This window comes from Pongo abelii, chromosome 12, assembly GCF_028885655.2.
Source record: "Pongo abelii isolate AG06213 chromosome 12, NHGRI_mPonAbe1-v2.0_pri, whole genome shotgun sequence".
NCBI lineage: Eukaryota > Metazoa > Chordata > Mammalia > Primates > Hominidae > Pongo > Pongo abelii.
In genome coordinates this window covers 40,426,700-40,447,867 of record NC_071997.2, presented here as the reverse complement: position 1 = coordinate 40,447,867, position 21,168 = coordinate 40,426,700, and the positions used below count along the sequence as shown (strand labels likewise).

At 41.6% G+C, this 21,168-nt stretch overlaps 1 protein-coding gene across 3 annotated transcripts in view; it reads left to right on the top strand.

Moving 5' to 3' along the window:
* Nucleotides 1-794: 794 nt before the first annotated feature.
* NPHP1 (nephrocystin 1) overlaps nt 795-21,168 on the top strand; it is an 83,779-nt gene continuing 63,405 nt past the window's right edge. Inside the window, exons 1-2 of one of the 3 annotated variants that reach the window (XM_009236980.4) lie at nt 795-965; nt 4,379-4,452. In XM_009236980.4, the coding sequence (XP_009235255.1) occupies nt 897-965; nt 4,379-4,452 (143 nt within the window). In that variant the 5' untranslated portion in view covers nt 795-896. Of the gene's footprint in view, nt 966-4,378; nt 4,453-13,078; nt 20,874-21,168 lie in introns of those variants that run through there. The other 2 variants (XM_002811762.5, XM_009236982.4) reach the window with 2 other exon arrangements.

Genomic DNA, 21,168 nt, shown 5'->3' with positions numbered 1-21,168 from the left:
TTCATAATCTGGGTGCTGTTATGGGTTGGAGGGTTTTCAGAGCTGCACACAAAGTCTGTACACTTTTCTCTGTATGTATTATACTTGAAGAAAAAAGTACATAAATAATGGTTCAGCCTGGCCTGTGGTTGTTCTGAAGAACATTCATTTATATTAATGGGGTCCATCATTTGGAAGGTGAGCCCCAAGCATCATCGTTCTTATTCAAGTCCAATTTTGGTGTAGTGGAGTTTTGGAATTGGATTCATGGGATGCAGTCCCATATGGGGGAAACACGACAACCTTCCTGAGAGTTGATGTAAACTGGGAATCATAATGAGAACTAATAATTTGCTCATAGATTTGCTGTAGAACAATTACCATCCTTACAGAATTCAGAATTGACAACGTGCAATATTAGAATGAAATGAAACTTTAGTAGCCTAAATGGCAAATAATTAAAAACTGCCTTTTGAAGTAAGAGTATGGAACAGAAGCATATACTCCATAGGAAAGCTATCCTTGCAGTTAATGAAGGAGTTTAAGATGCTAAAATTGTATCTTAACATTAGCTTACAAAATTGGTATCAGAAAGCAAATGCCATAAAACAGGTATCCCAGCAAGAAGGTGGTGTTATTACTGATGTATTGTGGGGAATGTAGTTTCAGACGCCGGGGGACGTTCCCCTATCCTTAGGAATTGCCAAGGAAAAGTGACTCCCCCGGCTGTGACCTGCCTGGTGGCGTGGGATGACCACCGCAAGAGAACATTTTGACCCTTCCCGGTACCGGCCGGGGCGGGGCGGGGCGGGGCGGGGCGGGGCTGGGAGACGGGCGCGTATCGATGGCGTCACCTTCTGGCGCCGCCGCTTGGTTTCCCTGGCAACTGGAGCAATCAGGGCACCGCAGCGAGGGAGATGCTGGCGAGACGACAGCGAGATCCTCTCCAGGCCCTGCGGCGCCGCAATCAGGAGCTGAAGCAACAGGTATGGTCAGGCTGTGCAGAGGGCCTTGGGGCGGGCGACAGGCGGACGCAGCTGCGCGCACTGCGCCTTCCCACCATGACCCCACCTAATCCTTGGAGCTTGCACCCAACCTACTTACCTTCCCAGGTTGTAACACCCCTTTACCCCATAACATTCCAGCACCCAACCCCGATTCAAACCCCTCCTGATCCCAACTCAACCCCCAGCCAAAGGCAAAACCTCCCAAAATTCGTGACCATCAACTAAGCGCCCCCTCCTCCGACCCTCACTCCCACCTAACGTCGCAACCTCCTACCCTAACCACTCACTAACCCACCTCATCTCCCAATCTAAACTTAGTGGTGTAACTATTTCCAACCCAACTCTGAGCCTAGCTCCTCTCCTCCACTTTCTAAGCCCATTTCCTTTGAGCCTTCCTCAAGTGGAGATTATTATTGCCTCCGTGAACTCAAGCGAAATAGGCGTCAAGGAATAGTCTTAATATGCAGGAACATTAAGATCTGATAAATGAGCAAAGGAGGTGAACGAGAGAGGAAATACAAGTAACTCATAAACATACGAGGAATGTTAACTTCAGAGATACTCAAGTAATTGCAAAGCACCTAAGGTATCACACAAATTTTAAAAATCACAACACTCTGTCTTGAGGAAGGTGTGATGAAGCAGGCACATTCACTGCTCCCATGTATAAGGTTCTTGTTCAGCATTTCAGGAAAGCAGCTTGACAAGGTGTAACATATGTGTATGCACTTAGGCTCAAAAATTACATTTCCAGGGATCTGCTATGTGTAATAATTAGAAAGTAGGACAGAGATTGATGTATAAAAGTATTCATCACATTGTTACTTATATAATATACACAGAACAGCATAGAAGGGAACAGGCTAATATGGTATTTCTGTGTGACAGGATGCTGATGATTATTATGATTTTCTTTATTTTTCATATTTATAAAAATTTTTAGGCCAGGTGTGGTGGCTCATGCTAGTAGTACCAGCTACTTGGGAGGCTGAGACAGGAGGATCACCTGAGCCCAGGAGTTTGAGACTAGCCTGGGCAACATAACAAGACTTGGTCTCAAAAAAAAAAAAAAAAAAAAAAAAAAACTTTTAAAAAATACACTGAGTTCTTATTAAAAATAAGAAAAAAGTTAATAGCAACCAGTGGGTTTATTTTCTGACATTTTAATTTCACTTTAATTTTTTTCATGTGATCTATTACCAAGTATTTTTCCACTGAGTAAAATTATTTTATAATCTGAGGCCGGTAAGAGATTCACTGATGCTCATATTTTATCCATTTTTGTTCTCTTGTTTAAAGTAAAAAGGATTTGGAAGGTAAATATTTAGGTGACTGTGTATTGGAATCACAGTGGTGCAACAAAAGCTAAATACTCTTCTGGTAGAAATAAAAAATAAAACTTGATGGGGCATTGACTTATGCTGAACTTCGGTGGATCTTCATATGATTCTGTGTCTTATTTTTAAATTTCAACTTTTATTTTAGATTCAGGGGGTACATGCGCAGGTCTGTCACATGGGAACACTGTGTTATGCTGAGGTTTGGGGTACAGATGAGCCTATCACACAAGCAGTGAGCATAGTACCCAATAGGCAGTCTTTCAGTCTTCATTCCTCTTCCTCCCCCCCACCCCAGCAGTCACCAGTGTCCATTGCTCCCATCTTTGTGTCCATGTGTACTCAACGAGTGAGAACATATGGTATTTGGTTTTCTGTTCCTATGCTAATTCACTTAGGACAATGGCCTCCAGCTCCATCCATGTTGCTGCAAAGGACATGATTTCATTCTTTTTTGTGGTTGCATATTATTTCATGGTGTACATGTACCATATTTTTTTTATCCAGTCCACCATTGGTGGGCATCTATGTTGATTCCATGTCTTTGCTATTGTGAATAGTGCTGTAGGGAACATACACATGCATGTGACATTTTGGTAGAATCATTTTTTTTGGGGGGGTATATACACGGAAATGGGATTTCTGGGTCAAATGGTAGTTCTGTTTTAAGTTGTTTGGGAAATCTCCAAACTGCTTTCCACAGTGGCTGAACTAATTTTCATTCCCACCAACAGTGTATATGTGTACTCTTTTCTTGTCAGCCTCACCAGAATCTGTCATTTCTTGATTTTTTAATAATAGCCATTTTGACCAGTGTGAGATGGTACCTCATTGTAGTTTTAATTTGCATTTCTCTGATGATTAGTCATGATGAGTTAATTTTAAATTTAGTGGGACATTAGGAGAACCAGGAAAAGTTTTAGAAGGAAACTATAAAAATGATTATTAAAACAAACTATTACAAAGATTATTCTCCCTGGGGAAATATTGGCTCTGGAGCCTTTTGATACCTTGACTATCTGGAAAGTTTGTTTTGATAGTATTAGCTAATTCTTCCCTGTCTTCACAGAGGACACCTGAAGCCGAATATGGAACAAATTTTCTATTCAGTGTCCGTAGGACAAGTAATCAACAGCCCCTCTGGGTCAGGCCTGTGATGACTGGCTCTATCACTAGGTGTGTGAATTTTGTAAATAACACTCAGATGGATGCCAAATTGCAAGAGTAGAGAAGAAACTAGTGGAATTTTCTCTTTTTTTCATCCACTTTATCTTCTCTACGTAATCTGTAGAAAACAGACCAAAGAAGTATGTGCCTTTTTGGAGAGTATATTGACAAAGTTACATATAGTGTTAGTAAACAAACTACTAAGTCAAGAGAAACAAAGTCATGATACATTCAATACAATGGATACCACTCAGTAATGAGAAGGAATGAACTAATGGTACACACAACAATATGGAAGTATCTCAAAAACATGCTTTGTGGAAAGGTTACACAAGAGTGCTTACTGTATGAGTCCATTTATATAAAATTTCAAGAACAGGCAAAATTAATTTATGTTGGAAAAATATCAAAACAGGTTTGTCTATGGAGGAATAAGGAGGGGATTTACTGGCAAGGGCATGAGGGAACTTACTAGGGTGATGGTAGTTTTCTACATCTTGATAAGAATTTTGGTTACACAGATGTATGCATTTGTCAAAACTCAGCAAATGTTTGCCTCATATTTGTGCATTTCACTATATACATATTTTACATCAACTATTGAACTTTAGTTAGTGACATCCATAGTCCATTATTTAGGGAGAAATGTATTGATAACTGCAACTTGCTTTGAAAGGCATAAGGTGGGTTGATGGATAGATCAAATAAGTATAGTAAAATGTTAATGTTTTTTCTAGGTAGTGGGTATACGGGTTTTCACTGTAAAATTTTTAAAACTTTGTTGTATGTTTAAAAGTGTTCATTATAAAATATTGGATAAAAAAAGAAATTTTCTTTCCTAAGGCGATATGGTATTTAATAATGTGATATTTTAAATGGTCTCCATAGGTTGATAGTTTGCTTTCTGAGAGTCAACTGAAAGAAGCTCTAGAACCCAATAAAAGACAAGATATTTATCAAAGGTAAAGTATGCTAAATTATAAAAGCTTTACAGGAACCGCACTTACATTTCAATGCATAGTATTTAAGGCATAGAGATTGGTCCTTTGGAATCAAATGGAAGAATCACATAGTGTTGTAAGTTGAATGTAGAAGAAACCAACCTAAACCTGATGGTTGTGGACTTGCTGTTGTGACAGCAACTATAAAAACTGCTTAATGTAAACATAGGTGACTTGGGCAGGATTACCCTAAATCCTTAGCCTATGTAGCCCAGATCCCGTGACCTGGTCAGAAACCTCTGTCTATAAGCAATTAGTACTTCATTGGGATGTTAACTTTAACTCCCATGAGAAGACAACACTGTTTTCTAGGTGGGTGTTTTTTGTTTTGTATTTTTTTTACTTAAAAAAAAAAATCCTTGGGAGAGTTTAAATAGATGTGATGAGCTACATCAAATTTAGACTATTAATTCATAACATTTGTATTAAGTTTAGGATATCATTAAGATAATCTTTGTTTTTGAGATATTTAAAGATTTTATTACATTCCAAAGAACATGAGATTCATTCTATTAATTTAAGTGAATTGTAATTGTTTGGAAAAGTTTTACTTAAGTCAGGCATTCAGAGTGCTTAAAGGCAAAACAAATGAATTTTGAAATGTCAAATGAATTTAATTTATAATAGTAGGATTGATTGTTTAAGGGATTTAGTTCAAGTTGAATTAACAGTAATGAAAGAAAAGCAAAGGTTATTGTTCTTGCTTTACTAGGTTTAAAAACAGAATAAGATTTATAGACTGAATTTGAAGGCCCAGGGAAAACTACGTTTTTAAATTTTATGTTAGTAAACTAAAAATCATAATTATTATTATTTTATTTTTTGAGACTGAATCTCGCTCTGTCGCCCAGGCCGGAGTGCAGTGGCGCAATCTCGGCTCACTGCAACCTCCACCTCCCAGGTTCAAGTGATTCTTCCGCCTCAGGCTCTTGAATAGCTGGGATTACAGTCGTGCCCCACCACACCTGGCTAAATTTTGTATTTTGAGTAGAGATGGGTTTCATCATGTTGGCCAGGCTGGTTTCGAACTCCTGACCTCAAGGGATCCCCCAGCCTTGGCCTCCCAAAGTGCTGGGATTATAGGTGTGAGCCACCGTGCCCAGCCTAATAATTGTTATGTTTTATTTTTTTTGAGACAGAGTCTCTCTCTGTCGCCCAGGCTGGAGTGCAGTGGCGTGATCTCGGCTCACTGCAAGCTCCGCCTCCCAGGTTCAAGCGATTCTTCTGCCTCAGCCTCCCGAGTAGCTGGGATTATAGGTGTGTGCCACCATGCCCGGCTAATTTTTTGTATTTTTAGTAGAGACGGTGTTTCACCATGCTAGCCAGGATGGTCTCAATCTCCTGACCTCATGCCTCCTGCTTCGGCCTCCCAAAGTGCTGGGATTATAGGTGTGAGGCACCGCGCCCAGCCCCTAATAATTATTTTTAAGCCCAAGTAACCATAGTCTTCTCTGTGCATGAAAAGAAGATTGTTACTGTCATTTAAAAACTCACTTTGACATTTGCATGTCTGAAAATGTCATTTAGGTATCATTTTTATCTGCTCAATGCTCTGAGTCTTTTCAGTTTGAAAACTCATGTCTCATGAGCTCTGGGAGATTTTATTTTACAGAAAGATTATTTCGTTAATTCAATTTGTCTGTTTCTTCCTGAAACACCTTTGAGTCAGGTATTGAATATCCTGGACTGATCCTCTAGATCCCATAACTTCCTGTTAATAGTTTCTGTTTCTTTGTCTGTTTGTATGGGAGATGTTTTTTTGCAGGGAAGTTGGGGGTCTCACTCTGTCGTCCAGGCTGTAATGCAGTGGCACAATCATGGCTCACTGCACCTTCTGCCTCCCAGGCTCAAGGGATGCCCCCCTCCCCCGCCATGAGCTACCATGCTGGCAATTCTCTTGACTTTAACACTTTTCTTTATTACCTATTTCAACAGCCATATTGTTTTATTTCAGCAGTCATATTGGTTTTTTGTTTTTTTAAGATGGAGTCTCACTCTGTCATGATCTTGGCTCACTGCAACCTCTGCCTCCTGGGTTCAAGCAATTCTCCTGCCTTAGCCTTCTGAGTAGCTGGGATTACAGGCTCACGCCATCACACTCGGCTAATTTTTTTTATTTTTAGTAGAGACGGGGTTTCACCATGTTGGCCAGGCTGGTCTCAAACTCCTGACCTCAGGTGATCTGCCCATCATGGCCTCCCAAAGTGCTGGGATTACGTGAGCCACCGGGCCTGGCCATCATCAGTCATGTTGTTAATTTACAAGTGTTTTCTCTTGTTCTCGAATTGTTCTTTTTTCATAGCATCATGTTCCTGTTTTCATATTGATTGCTTTCTTACTACTTCCATGACTAGGAAGCTTTTTTTTTCCCCTTAAGTTCTCTTCTGTTCTCTGAATTGTCTTTGCTTTCTCTGGGCTCAGATTCTTTTTAATTAGTTAATTAATTTATTTATATTTGGTTATTCTTAAATTTTATCTTCATGTTGCCAGTTTTCTTTATTAGGTCTGGCTTATCTATTTTTATTGAACAATGAAGGACTAGGTTGATTATTCCAGAGAGCTCTCATGGGCTTTTCTACTGTTAGATAGAGAAGGGTCTTTCCTGCTAGTACCATCCCCTGAATAAGAATGAAATTCTGTATGTTGATAGGGCTTATCAGAGGCTGGGAAGTAGCTTTTAGTCTGAGGAGCCCCCAGTGCCAGAATAGGGCGGGCTCTAACCCTGGTGTATGGGAAACTTCTTTAGCAGTCATGATTCTCTTCAGGTCATTTGTTAATTGTTTTTGTTTGTTTTTTTGTTTTTAGGGAAGAATCCCCTGGTAAGGAGGGAGAGCAGAGAGGGGAAAAGGGAGCTAACTGGCTCAGGTTTTCTGTAAACAGACTTTTAAAAGAAAGAGCCCCAACTAAATCTAAACTTAATCAGTATCATTACTCTTCCCTTGACTAATATAAAGACCTTAGATTGCTTTAACATTGATTTCCCTCTTCAAAGCTTAGATGTATGCATATGATTTAATTTACACAATATAACACAATAATATTAGATAATGTATAAAGTAAACCCCAGCCACTGTGCATGTCTTTTCATCTGCAGAATTTCATAATGTGTCCCTCTATGATTTAGTTTAGTTAACCTTTGGTCCTTTATGTCTGCTGACTCAAGTCCTGGAGTTTTCGGCGTGGCAGATTATCTCCCTCTTAGGCTTGTGTCGCGTCTTCCACCCTTTATAGGAGAACATGCTTCCAGCCTTTTTCCATGGAACAGAAATTTGTTGAAATCTCTTGCTGGCTAGTTGTCCCTCTTTCTTTCTTTGCAGTGTTCAGAGTTTGTTACCTTTTCAAACGTTTTAATCATTTTTTGTGGGGTTTCAGGAGCCAGTGAAGATGAATGTGTGCTTAGTTTTTATCCTGAACCAGAAGTCTTAAAATATCAACTGTTTGAGGATTTTAATAATTACATAGTTATAAAGGAGGTAATTGTAATAAATAATTTATTTTCTTGGTACATTATATTAAAATAGTTTTCCACTCTGGCCTTTAAGTGAAATTTCTGAGTCTAAGTTTCAGTAAAGATTTTTTTGGTCAAGTAACATGACACCTGCCAAAATAAGTGGCTTTACTGTTAGTCTCATTTGACAAAAGCCTGCAGCTAGGTTCTCTCAGGGTGGATTCATGGCTTGTGATATCTTCAAAGACCAGCCTTTGCTGTCATTCCACTCTGCCATCCTTTGCTTGTTGGTGATGTCTCTCCTCATGGTTACAAAGTCCATACCCTCAGTACCTAAGAGCAGATGTAGGAGGGATTCTTTTCTTGCCTGGTAAGGGAGGCTAAAATGGGAGGCAATCCCAATATACGTGTTTTATGTTACACTGGCAGCCCTGGACCCCCTGCCCACCCTGCCTGCAGTGGAGGCTGAGAACATAGGTGCCAGTGGGAAGCTGACTGCCAGCAAAGAGGAGGGGTGGGAAAGGGGCTTTTGGGGAGGTTGCTAGTAGGGTCAGCCCCAGTTTGATGTTTCCCCTTCTCTTTTGCTACCCTTTTGACAAAGGACTTTTGTTCCCTTTAAAACGTTTTTTATTTATTACTGTTTTTTATTTTTTTCTTTAACTTTTAAGTTCAGAGATACATGTATGGCATTGTGCAGGTTTGTTACATAGGTAAACATGTGCCGTACTGGTTTACTGGACAGATCATCCCATCACCTAGGTATTAAGCCCTGCATCCATTAACTATTCTTGCTGATGCTCTCCCTCCTCCAACACCTCCTTCCTACAGGCCCCAGTATATGTTGTTACCCTCCTTGTGTCCGTGTGTTCTCATCATTCATCTCCCACTTATAAGTGAGAACATGCGGAGTTTGGTTTTTTGTTCCTGCATTAGTTTCCTGAGGATAATGACTTCCAACTCTATCCATGTCCCTCCAAAGGACATCATTTTGTTCCTTTTTATGGCTGCATAGTATTCCATGGGGTATATGTACCACATTTTCTTTATCCAGTGTATCATTGATGGGCATTTAGGTTGATTCCATGTATTTGCTATTGTGAGTATGCTGCAGTGAACATACGTGTGCATGTCTCTTTTTGGTAGAACAATTTATATTCCTTTGGACATATACTCAGTAATGGAATTGTTGGGTCAAATAGTATTTCTGCCCCTAGGTCTTTGAGGAGTCACCACACTGTTTTCCACAATGATTGAAGTAATTTATGCTCCCACCAACAGTGTATAAGTATTTGTTTTTCTTTTCTTTTTTTTTTTTTTAATTATACTTTAAGTTTTAGGGTACATGTGCAAAACGTGCAGGTTAGTTACATATGTATACATGTGCCATGTTGGTGTGCTGCACCCATTAACTCGTCATTTACATTAGGTATATCTCCTAATGCTATCCCTCCCCCCTCCCCCAGCCCCACAACAGGCCCCGGTGTGTGATGTTCCCCTTCCCGTGTCCATGTGTTCTCATTGTTCAATTCCCACCTATGAGTGAGAACATGTGGTGTTTGGGTTTTAGTCCTTGTGATAGTTTGCTGAGAATGATGGTTTCCATCTTCATCCATGTCCCTTCAAAGGACATGAACTCATCATTTTTTATGGCTGCATAGTATTCCATGGTGTATATGTGCCACATTTTCTTAATCCAGTCTATCATTGTTGGACGTTTGGGTTGGTTCCAAGTCTTTGCTATTGTGAATAATGCTGCAATAAACATACGTGTGCATGTGTCTTTATAGTAGCATGATTTATAATCCTTTGGGTATATACCCAGTAATGGGATTGCTGGGTCAAATGGTATTTCTAGTTCTAGATCCCTGAGGAATCACCACACTGACTTCCACAAGGGTTGAACTAGTTTACAGTCCCACCAACAGTGTAAAAGTGTTCCTATTTCTCCACATCCTCTCCAGCACCTGTTGTTTCCAGACTTTTTAATGATTGCCATTCTAACTGGTGTGAGATGGTATCTCATTGTGGTTTTGATTTGCATTTCTCGGATGGCCAGTGATGATGAGCATTTTTTCATGTGTCTTTTGGCTGCATAAATATCTTCTTTTGAGAAGTGTCTGTTCATATCCTTCACCCACTTTTTGATGGGGTTGTTTGTTTTTTTCTTGTAAATTTGTTTGAGTTCATTGTAGATTCTGTATATTAGCCCTTTGTCAGATGAGTAGATTGCAACAATTTTCTCCCATTCTGTAGGTTGCCTGTTCACTCTGATGGTAGTTTCTTTTGCTCTGCAGAAGCTCTTTAGTTTAATTAGATCCCATTTGTCAATTTTGGCTTTTGTTGCCATTGCTTTTGGTGTTTTAGGCATGAAGTCCTTGCCCATGCCTATGTCCTGAATGGTATTGCCTAGGTTTTCTTCTAGGGTTTTTATGGTTTTAGGTCTAACATTTAAGTCTTTAATCCATCTTGAATTAATTTTTGTATAAGGTGTAAGGAAGGGATCCAGTTTCAGCTTTCTACATATGGCTAGCCAGTTTTCCCAGCACCATTTATTAAATAGGGAATCCTTTCCCCATTTCTTGTTTTTGTCTGGTTTGTCAAAGATCAGATAGTTGTAGATATATGGCTTTATTTCTGAGGGCTCTGTTCTGTTCCATAGGTCTGTATCTCTCTTTTGGTACCAGTACCATGCTGTTTTGGTTACTGTAGCCTTGTAGTATAGTTTGAAGTCAGGTAGCGTGATGCCTCCAGCTTTGTTCTTTTGGCTTAGGATTGACTTGGTAATGCGGGCTCTTTTTTGGTTCCATATGAACTTTAAAGTAGTTTTTCCCAATTCTGTGAAGAAAGTCATTGGTAGCTTGATGGGGATGGCATTGAATCTATAAATTACCTTGGGCAGTATAGCCATTTTCACAATATTGATTCTTCCTACCCATGAGCATGGAATGTTCTTCCATTTGTTTGTATCCTCTTTTATTTCATTGAGCAGTGGTTTGTAGTTCTCCTTGAAGAGGTCCTTCATATCCCTTGTAAGTTGGATTCCTAGGTATTTTATTCTCTTTGTAGCAATAGTGAATGGCAGTTCACTCATGATTTGGCTCTCTGTTTGTCTGTTATTGGTGTATAAGAATGCTTGTGATTTTTGCACATTGACTTTGTATCCTGAGACTTTGCCGAAGTTCCCTATCAGCTTAAGGAGATTTTGGGCTGAGACGATGGGGTTTTCTAGATATGCATTCATGTCATCTGCAAACAGGGACAATTTGACTTCCTCTTTTCCTAATTGAATACCCTTTATTTCCTTCTCCTGCCTGATTGCCCTGACCAGAACTTCCAACACTATGTTGAATAGGAGTGGCGAGAGAGGGCATCCGTGTCTTGTGCCAGGTTTCAAAGGGAATGCTTCCAGTTTTTGCCCATTTAGTATGATATTGGCTGTGGGTTTGTCATAGACAGCTCTTATTATTTTGAGATACATCCCATCAATACCTAATTTATTGAGAGTTTTTAGCATGAAGGTTGTTGAATTTTGTCAAAGGCCTTTTCTGCATCTATTGAGATAATCATGTAGTTTTTGTCGTTCGTTCTGTTTATATGCTGGATTATGTTTATTGATTTGCATATGTTGAACCAGCCTTGCATCCCAGGGATGAAGCCCACTTGATCATGGTGGAGAAGCTTTTTGATGTGCTGCTGGATTCGGTTTGCCAGTATTTTATTAAGGATTTTTGCATCGATGTTCATCAGGGATACTGGTCTAAAATTCTCTTTTTTTGTTGTGTCTCTGCCAGGCTTTGGTATCAGGATGATGCTGGCCTCATAAAATGAGTTAGGGAGGATTCCCTCTTTTTCTGTTGATTGGAATAGTTTCAGAAGGAATGGTACCAGCTCCTCCTTGTACCTTTGGTAGAATTCGGCTGTGAATCCGTCTGGTCCTGGACTTTTTTTGGTTGGTAAGCTATTAATTATTGCCTCAATTTCAGAGCCTGTTATTGGTCTATTCAGAGATTCAGCTTCTTCCTGGTTTAGTCTTGGGAGGGTGTATGTGTCGATGAATTTATCCATTTCTTCTAGATTTTCTAGTTTATTTGTGTAGAGGTGTTTATAGTATTCTCTGATGGTAGTTTGTATTTCTGTGGGATCAGTGGTGATATCCCCTTTATCATTTTTTATTGCGTCTATTTGATTCTTCTCTATTTTCTTCTTTATTAGTCTTGCTAGTGGTTTATCAATTTTGTTGATCTTTTCACAAAACCAGCTCCTGGATTCATTGATTTTTTGAAGGGTTTTTTGTGTCTCTGTCTCCTTCATTTCTGCTCTGATCTTAGTTATTTCTTGCCTTCTGCTCGCTTTTGAATGTGTTTGCTCTTGCTTCTCTAGTTCTTTTAATTGTGATGTTAGGGTGTCAATTTTATTTCTTTCCTGCTTTCTCTTGTGGGCATTTAGTGCTGTAAATTTCCCTCTACACACTGCTTTAAATGTGTCCCAGAGATTCTGGTATGTTGTGTCTTATTTCTCATTGGTTTCAAAGAACATCTTTATTTCTGCCTTCATTTCGTTATGTACCCAGTAGTCATTCAGGAGCAGGTTGTTCAGTTTCCATGTAGTTGAGCGGTTTTGAGTGAGTTTCTTAATCCTGAGTTCTAGTTTGATTGCACTGTGGTCTGAGAGACAGTTTGTTATAATTTTTGTTCTTTTACATTTGCTGAGGAGTGCTTTACTTCCAACTATGTGGTCAATTTTGGAATAAGTGCAGTGTGGTGCTGAGAAGAATGTATATTCTGTTGATTTGGGGTGGAGAGTTCTGTAGCTATCTATTAGGTCTGCTTGGTGCAGAGCTGAGTTCAATTCCTGGATATCCATGTTAACTTTGTGTCTCATTGATCTGTCTGATGTTGACAGTGGGGTGTTAAAGTCTCCCATTATTATTGTGTGGGAGTCTAAGTCTCTTTCTAGGTCTCTAAGGAATTGCTTTATGAATCTGGGTGCTCCTGTATTGGGTGCATATATATTTAGGATAGTTAGCTCTTCTTGTTGAATTGATCCCTTTACCATTATGTAATGGCCTTGTCTCTTTTGATCTTTGTTGGTTTAAAGTCTGTTTTATCAGAGACTAGGATTGCAACCCCTGCCTTTTTTTGTTTTCCATTTGCTTGGTAGATCTTCCTCCATTCCTTTATTTTGAGCCTATGTGTGTCTCTGCTTATGAGATGGGTTTCCTGAATACAGCACACTGATAGATCTTGACACGTTATCCCATTTGCCAGTCTGTGTCTTTAATTGGAGCGTTTAGCCCATTTACATTTAAGGTTAATATTGTTATGTGTGAATTTGAACCTGTGACTATGATGTTAGCTGGTTATTTTGCTCGTTAGTTGATGCAGTTTCTTCCTAACCTCGATGGTCTTTACAATTTTTCATGTTTTTGCAGTGGCTGGCTCCGGTTGTTCCTTTCCATGTTCAGTGCTTCCTTCAGGAGCTCTTTTAGGGCAGGCCTGGTGGTGACAAAATCTCTCAGCATCTGCTTGTCTGTAAAGGATTTTATTTCTCCTTCATTTTTGAAGCTTAGTTTGGCTAGATATGAAATTCTTGGTTGAAAATTCTTTTCTTTAAGAACATTGAATATTGGCCCCCACTCTCTTCTGGCTTGTAGAGTTTCTGCCGAGAGATCAGCTGTTAGTCTGATGGACTTCCCTTTGTGGGTAACCTGAGCTTTCTCTCTGGCTGCGCTTAACATTTTTTCCTTCATTTCAACTTGGTGAATCTGACAATTATGTGTTTTGGAGTTGCTCTTCTCGAGGAGTATCTTTGTGGTGTTCTCTGTATTTCCTGAATCTGAATGTTGGCCCTTGCTAGATTGGGGAAGTTCTCCTGGATAATATCCTGCAGAGTGTTTTCCAACTTGGTTCCATTCTCCCCGTCACTTTCAGGTACACCAATCAGATGTAGATTTTGTCTTTTCACATACTCCCATATTTCTTGGAGGCTTTCTTCGTTTCTTTTTATACTTTTTTCTCTAAACTTCCCTACTCGCTTCATTTCATTCATTTGATCTTCTATCACTGATACCCTTTCTTCCAATTGATCAAATCAGCTACTGAAGCTTGTGCATTCGTCACGTAGTTCTCGTGCCGTGGTTTTCTGCTCCATCAGGTCCCTTAAGGACTTCTCTGCGTTGGTTATTCTAGTTAGCCATTCGTCTAATCTTTTTTCAAGGTTTTAACTTCTTTGTCATGGGTTCGAACTTCCTCCTTTAGCTCGGAGAAGTTTGATCGTCTGAAGCCTTCTTCTCTCAACTCGTGAAAGTCATTCTCTGTCCAGCTTTGTTCCGTTGCTGGTGAGGAACTGCAATCCTTTGGAGGAGGAGAGGCACTCTGATTTTTAGAATTTTCAGTTTTTCTGCTCTGTTTTTTCCCCATCTTTGTGGTTTTATCTACCTTTGGTCTTTGATGATGGTGACGTACAGATGGGGTTTTGGTGTGGATGTCCTTTCTGTTTGTTAGTTTTCCTTCTAACAGTCAGGACCCTCAGCTGCAGGTCTGTTGGAGTTTGCCGGAGGTCCACTCCAGACCCTGTTTGCCTGGTATCAGCAGCGGAGGCTGCAGAACAGCGAATATTGGTGAACAGCAAATGTTGCTGCCTGATTGTTCCTCTGGAAGTTTTGTCTCAGAGGAGTACCCAGCTGTGTGAGGTGTCAGTCTGCCCCTACTGGGGGGTGCCTCCCAGTTAGGCTACTCGGGGGTCAGGGACCCACTTGAGGAGGCAGTCTGTCCGTTCTCAGATCTCCAGCTTCGTGCTGGGAGAACCACTACTGTCTTCTAAGCTGTCAGACAGGGACATTTAAGTCTGCAGAAGTTTCTGCTGCCTTTTGTTTGGCTATGCCCTGCCCTCAGAGGTGGAATCTAAAGAGGCAGGCAGGCCTCCTTGAGCTGTGGTGGGCTTCACCCAGTTCGAGTTTCCAGGCTGCTTTGTTTACCTACTTAAGCCTCGGCAATGGTGGGCGCCCCTCCCCCAGCCTCACTGCCACCTTGCAGTTTGGTCTCAGACTGCTATGCTAGCAATTAGCGAGGCTCCGTGGGTGTAGGACCCTCCGAGCCAGGTGCAGGATATAATCTCCTGGTGTGCTGTTTGCTAAGACTGTTGGAAAAGTGCAGTATTAGGGTGGGAGTTACCCGATTTTCCAGGTGCTGTCTGTCACCCCTTTCCTTGGCTAGGAAAGGGAATTCCCTGGCCCCTTGCACTTCCCGGGTGAGGCGATGCCTCGCCCGGCTTCAGCTCATGCTCGGTGCGCTGCACCCACTGTCCTGCACCCACTGTCCGACAATCTCCAGTGAGATGAACCCAGTACCTCAGTTGGAAATGCAGAAATCATTCGTCTTCTGCGTCGCTGACTCTGGGAGCTGTAGACTAAAGTTGTTCCTATTCGGCCATCTTGGAACTGCCCCAAGTGTTCCTTTTTCTCTGCAATTTTGCCAACGTCTGTTTTTTTGACTTTTTAATAATCACCATTCTGACTGGCATGAGATGCTACTTCACTGTGATTTTGATTTGCATTTCTCTAATGATCAGTGATGTTGAACTTTTTTTCATGTTTCTTGGCTGAATGTGTGTCTTTTGAGAAGTGTCACTTCATGTCCTTTGCTCACTTTTTAATGGGGTTGTTTTTTTCTTATAAATTTGCTTATTTTTAGACTCTGGATATTAGACCTTCATCAGATGGATAGATTGCAAACATTTTCCCCCATTTTGTAGGTTGTCTGTTCACTCTGATGATAGTTTCTTTTGCTGTGCAAAAGTTCTTTAGTTTGATGAGATCCTATTTGTCAATTTTTGCTTTTGTTGCAATTGCTTTTGGCTTTTTGTTGTCATGAAATATTTGCCTGTGCCTATGTCCTGAATGCTATTGCTTGGATTTTCTTCTAGAGTTTTTATAGTTTTGGGTTTTACATTTAAGTCTTTAATCTGTCTTGAATTAATTTTTGTATATGGTGTATGGAAGGGGTTCTAGTTTCAATTTTCTGCATGTAGCTAGCCAGCTCTTCCAGCATCATTTATTAAATAGGGGGCCCTTTCCCCATTGCTTGTTTTTGTCAGGTTTGTCAAAGATCAGATGGTTGTAGTTGTGCAAGTCTTATTTCTGAGTTCTCTATTCTGTTCCATTGGCCTATGTGTCTGTTCTTGTACCAGCACCATGCTGTTTTAGTTACTGTAGCCTTGTAATATAGTTTGAAGTTAGGTGGTGTGATGCCTTCAGCTTTGTTCATTTTGCTTAGGGTTGTATTGGCTATTTGGGCTCTTCTTTTGTTCCATATAAATTTTGAAATAGTTTTTTCTAATTCTGTGAAGAGTATCAATGGAAGTTTAATGGGAATAGCATTGAATCTGTACATTATTTGGGGCAGTATGTCCATTTTCACTATATGGTTTTTCCTGTCCACAAGCGTGGAATGTTTCTCCATTTTGTTGTGTCATCTCTGATTTCTGGAGCAGTGTTTGTAGTTATCCTTGAGAAGGTCCCTCTCACTTTCTTTGTTAGCTGTGTTCCTAGGTATTTTATTCTTTTTGTAGCAGTTGTGAATGTGAGTTCAGGATTTAGCTCTCTGCTTGCCTGTTGTTGGTATATAGGAATGCTAGTAATTTTTGCGCGTTGATTTTGTATCCTGAGACTTTACTGAGGTTGCTTATCAGCTTAAGAAGTTTTTGGGCCAAGACAATGGGTTTTCTAGATATAGGATCATGTCATCTGCAAACAGGGATAATTTGAGTTCCTCTCTTCCTATTTGAATACTCTTTATTTCTTTCTCTTGCCTGACTTCCCAGGCCAGAACTTCCAACACTGCGTTGAACAGGAGTGATGAGGGAGGGCATCCTTGTCTTGTGCCTGTTTTCGAAGGAAATGCTTCAAGCATTTGCCCATTCAGTATGATATTGGCTGTCGGTTTGTCATATATGGCTCTGATTATTTTGAGGTATGTTCCTTCAATATCTAGTTTATTGAAAGTTTTTAACGTGAAAAGATGTGGAATTTTATTGAAAGCCTTTTCTGCATTTATTGAGATAATCTTTTTTTTTGTCTTAAGTTCTGTTTATGTGATGCATCACATTTATTGATTTGTATATGTTGAACCAAACTTTCATCCTGGGGATGAAGCCAACTTGATCATGGTAGATAAGCTTTTTGATGTGCTGCTGGATTTGGTTTGCCAGTATTTTGTTGTGGATTTTTGTATTGATGTTCATGAAGGATGTTGGCTGTAAGTTTTCTATTTTTGCCATATCTCTGCCAGGTTTTGGTATCGGGAGTATGCTGGATACAATGAGTTCTAGGGAGGAGTCCCTCCTTTTCAATTGTTTGGAATAGTTTCAGTAGAAATGGTTCCCACTCTTCTTTATACCTCTGGTAGAATTCAGCTGTGAATTCATCTGGTCCTGGGAGTTTTTTGGTTGGTAAGCTATTTATTACTGCCTCAATTTTAGAACTCATTATTGATCTGTTCAGGGATTCAATTTCTTCCTGGTTCAGTCTTGGGAGGGTGTATGTGTCCAAGAACTCATCCATTTCTTCTAGATTTTCTAGTTCATGTGCATAGAGGTGTTTATAGTATTCTCTGCTGATTGTATTTCTGTGGGGTCAGTGGTGATATCCCCCTTATAATTTCTGATTGTGTTTATTTGATTCTTCTCTCTTTATTAGTCTAGCTAGTGGTGTATCTATTTTATTAATTTTTTTCAAAAAACCAGCTCCTGAATTTGTTCTTTGTAGGGTTTTTCATGTCTCTATCTCCTTCAGTTCAGCTCTGATCTTGGTTATTTCTTGTCTTCTGCTAGCTTTAGGGTTTGTTTGCTCTTGGTTCTCTAGTTCTGTTAGTTGAGATGTTAGGTTGTTAACTTGAGATCTTTCTAGCTTTTTGATGTGGGCATTTAGTGATATAAATTTTCCTCTTAACACTGCTTTAGCTGCATTTCAGAGATTCTGATACGTTGTCTCTTTGTTTTCATTAGTTTCAAAGAACTTCTTGATTTCTGCCTTAATTTCATTATTTACCCAAGTCATTCAGGGACAGGTTGTTATTTTCCATGCAGTTGTGTGATTTTGAGTGAATTTCTTTCTTTCTTTCTTTTTTTTTAAATGTGTCTATCAGAATGACTTTATTTCAGTACAGTGAGCCCCACCAGGCAGTGTGGTTTGTGTGAGGCTGTGTGAGGGACAGGCTTGGGCTAAGAGAAGGGAGGTGAGTTGTTAAGTGCACTGCAGTCTGTGGGGTGCTACATCGCTTTCACACACACACCTGCTGCTTTGGCCCATACCTGGCAGGGGCCTTTGGTCATAGGACAGCATGGGGGAGACTACTGCATGGAGTCTGGGATTGGGGTAGGTCATGGTGTCACAGATGAGGGTGCCGGTGAAGACAGGCTGGCCCCAGCTTTGCACCACCTGGGCTAAAGGCCTTTGGACCACTCCTAGGAGTCAGGCATGGCTCCATTAGCTCCTGGCACTCTGGTCTGGCCCTCTCCCTCCTTAACCAAGCAGGTCCAAGGTCAAGAATGGCCCAAGATCAGCCAAGAGGGGGCCATCCCACCTCTACAGCTTAGTTGCCTGGTCAGCTACAGTGGCAAAAGGCAACATGGTTAATTGCAGCTTTCTCCAGTCCTAAGGACACTGGCTCTCCAACACGCCTTCCTTGCTTAGGGGCTTCTGCCAAAGAAAAATTCTACCTCCTGTTTCAGAAAATCTAACCAGCAACTAGCCTGTTGATTCTATGGCAGTGAGCAAGAGGAAGAGGGAGAAAGAGGCTGGTGGGAGTGTCTTTGAGTACAGCTTCCAATTTCAAATGGTCCTGCAACCTGTGGACACTGTCACCTCACCATCAGCAGGGAAAGGCGGGACCCTGGAGGCTAGGCTAAGCTTAGGTGCTATAAACATTAGTGTGGCAGGGCAGGAGGCAGTGAGCTCCCTCTCTCCATCCCCTTACTGAACAAACACTTCAATAAATAAAACTGTTTGAAGATGGTATTGCAACAAGAATGGATGGAAAGAAAGGACCTGGAATCAGCAGGCACCTTAAACTCTCCCAAGGCCCCTGGAAGGGGAATGGGCTGGGAACATTATCTCTGCAGCCATTCAGGGGGAGGACGACTACTGCCCTCCTCCAGTGGCTGGTGTGGTCCTGTTCCCTGGTGAACATGAGGGCCTCCTTCTCTCTCCTGACTGTCCAGTCTCTGTATTAGCTCTTGGGATGCTTTTCCAGCCTCCCAAACCAAAATGGCAACAAAACCAGACAGAGCTCAACCCCAGCCCCAGTCCTCAGTGCCCAGTCAGGGGGCATTGATAGTGGAGTGACCAGCAAGGGGAGGCAGCAGCTGCCTGGGGCCTCAGGGCACCCTGGCGGGTGGGAGTGAGGGTGGGGCCAGTCCAGCCTAGGATGGGCAGCAGCAAGGTCTCCCAGGGGGTGGCTTATCTCCCTCTGTCTCCCCGTGGTAGTAAACGGAGTCCCCCGCAGCCAGTCAGAGGCCCACCTGAGGAGGGAGTGCAGCCTCTGCCAGTGCTCTTCCCTGTCAGGAGCCAGTTAGTGGTCACCCCCAGGCCTCAGGCCGTCACCATCGCGGCTAGTTCATCATCCTTTCTGGGCCTGGGGTCCCTGGGCCACACGGCACTTGCATGTGCTCACACACTTGTATCCACACATGCACCCACACACACAGGCAATTCCTCACAAACACTCCGACTCAAGAAAGCAAGTTTTAAAGTGGAGTTAACTTCAGAGAGAGGTGAAGATGATATCCCAACATTAGAAGGTTTTCTTGTGGATAGATCAGGCACCGTCTTTCTCATACTCCTTCTTGGAGACCCACGTCTTCTTAAAGGTGTCCAGGGAGGCAAGGATAGAGCCCCCAATCCACGTGGAATACAGTCTCTCCTGAGGTGCAGATATCCTTATCTTCACTTCACTCAGTAGCCTGTCACCAAAACCTTTGAACAAGGTAGAGCCTCCCAAGAGGACGATGTTGGAGAAAAGCATGAGCTGCAGGTCTGTGTCTGACTTCTGGATGGCGAACACCAGGACCTTGTGAATGCTTTCACTCTCCTCCCTGATCAAGTCTGGCCTGAAGAACAGCTCAGGGGCCCGGAATTGGGAAGGACCAATCTCAATGGTGCTGCCATCAGGCAGGTAGTACTGAGCCTTCCCTGTCTCTAGTGTCTCTTCCTTCTGGGGGTTTATGAATAGGTAGGAGGGTCTTTCTTTTATGGCCTTGACAATGTCAAACTCGGAGGATAAGTGGAAATTGTAGCCCTCCTTATGCAGGTAGAGGTGCAGGAAACGAGAGATGTCCTGGCCTGCGATGTCAATGCACACGATGGAGTGAGCATGGCAAAACCCTCATAGATGGGCACAGCATGGGTGATGCCATCCCCAGAATCCAGCACCACCCCTGTGGTCCTGCCTGTGGCATAAAGGCTGAGCACAGCTTACATGGAGATCAAAATAGCAGGCACATTGAAGCTCTTGAAGAAAACGTTGGCAGCTCGTTCCTGGTGTCTTTGTGGGTTTAAAGGCACCTCAGTGAGGAGCGCAAGATGCTCCTCTGAGAAAGTCTGCAGCTGGTCCTTAGAATAGACATATTGCCAGATGTGTTCCATGTCATTCCAGTCCTTGACAATGCCATGCTCCATAAGATAGCAGATCGAGAGCAGCCCTTGGTGCTCCTTGGCTTTGAAGCCAATGAAGATGTCACCTTCAAGGGCTCCTGCCATGATACGAATGTGCAAGGGTAGGCCCACATACTTTGGAAAGCAGTATTTGGGGATCTGATCGCCAGCAAAACCAGCTTTAATCACACGAGATCCATTGTCGATCATGACAGGTTGGTTGGTGATCACATCGTAGGACTCCATGGCAGAGGAATCTCTTCTGGGGAAGGAACTACCAGTCAGGTCTGCTGCTAGTGCCATTCATGAATTTCTTAATCTTGAGTTCTAATTTGATTGCATTTTGGTCTGTTTGTTATAATTTCAGTTCTTTTTCATTTGCTGAGGAATATTTTATTTCCGATTATGTGATCAATTTTAGAGTAAGTGCCATGTGGTGATGAGTAGAATGCATATTTTGTTGTTTTTGGGTGGAGAGTTCTGTAGATATCTATCAGGTCCACTTGATCCAGAGCTGAGTTCAGGTCCTGAATATCTTTGTCAATTTTCTGTGTGGATGACCTGCCTAATATTGTCAGTG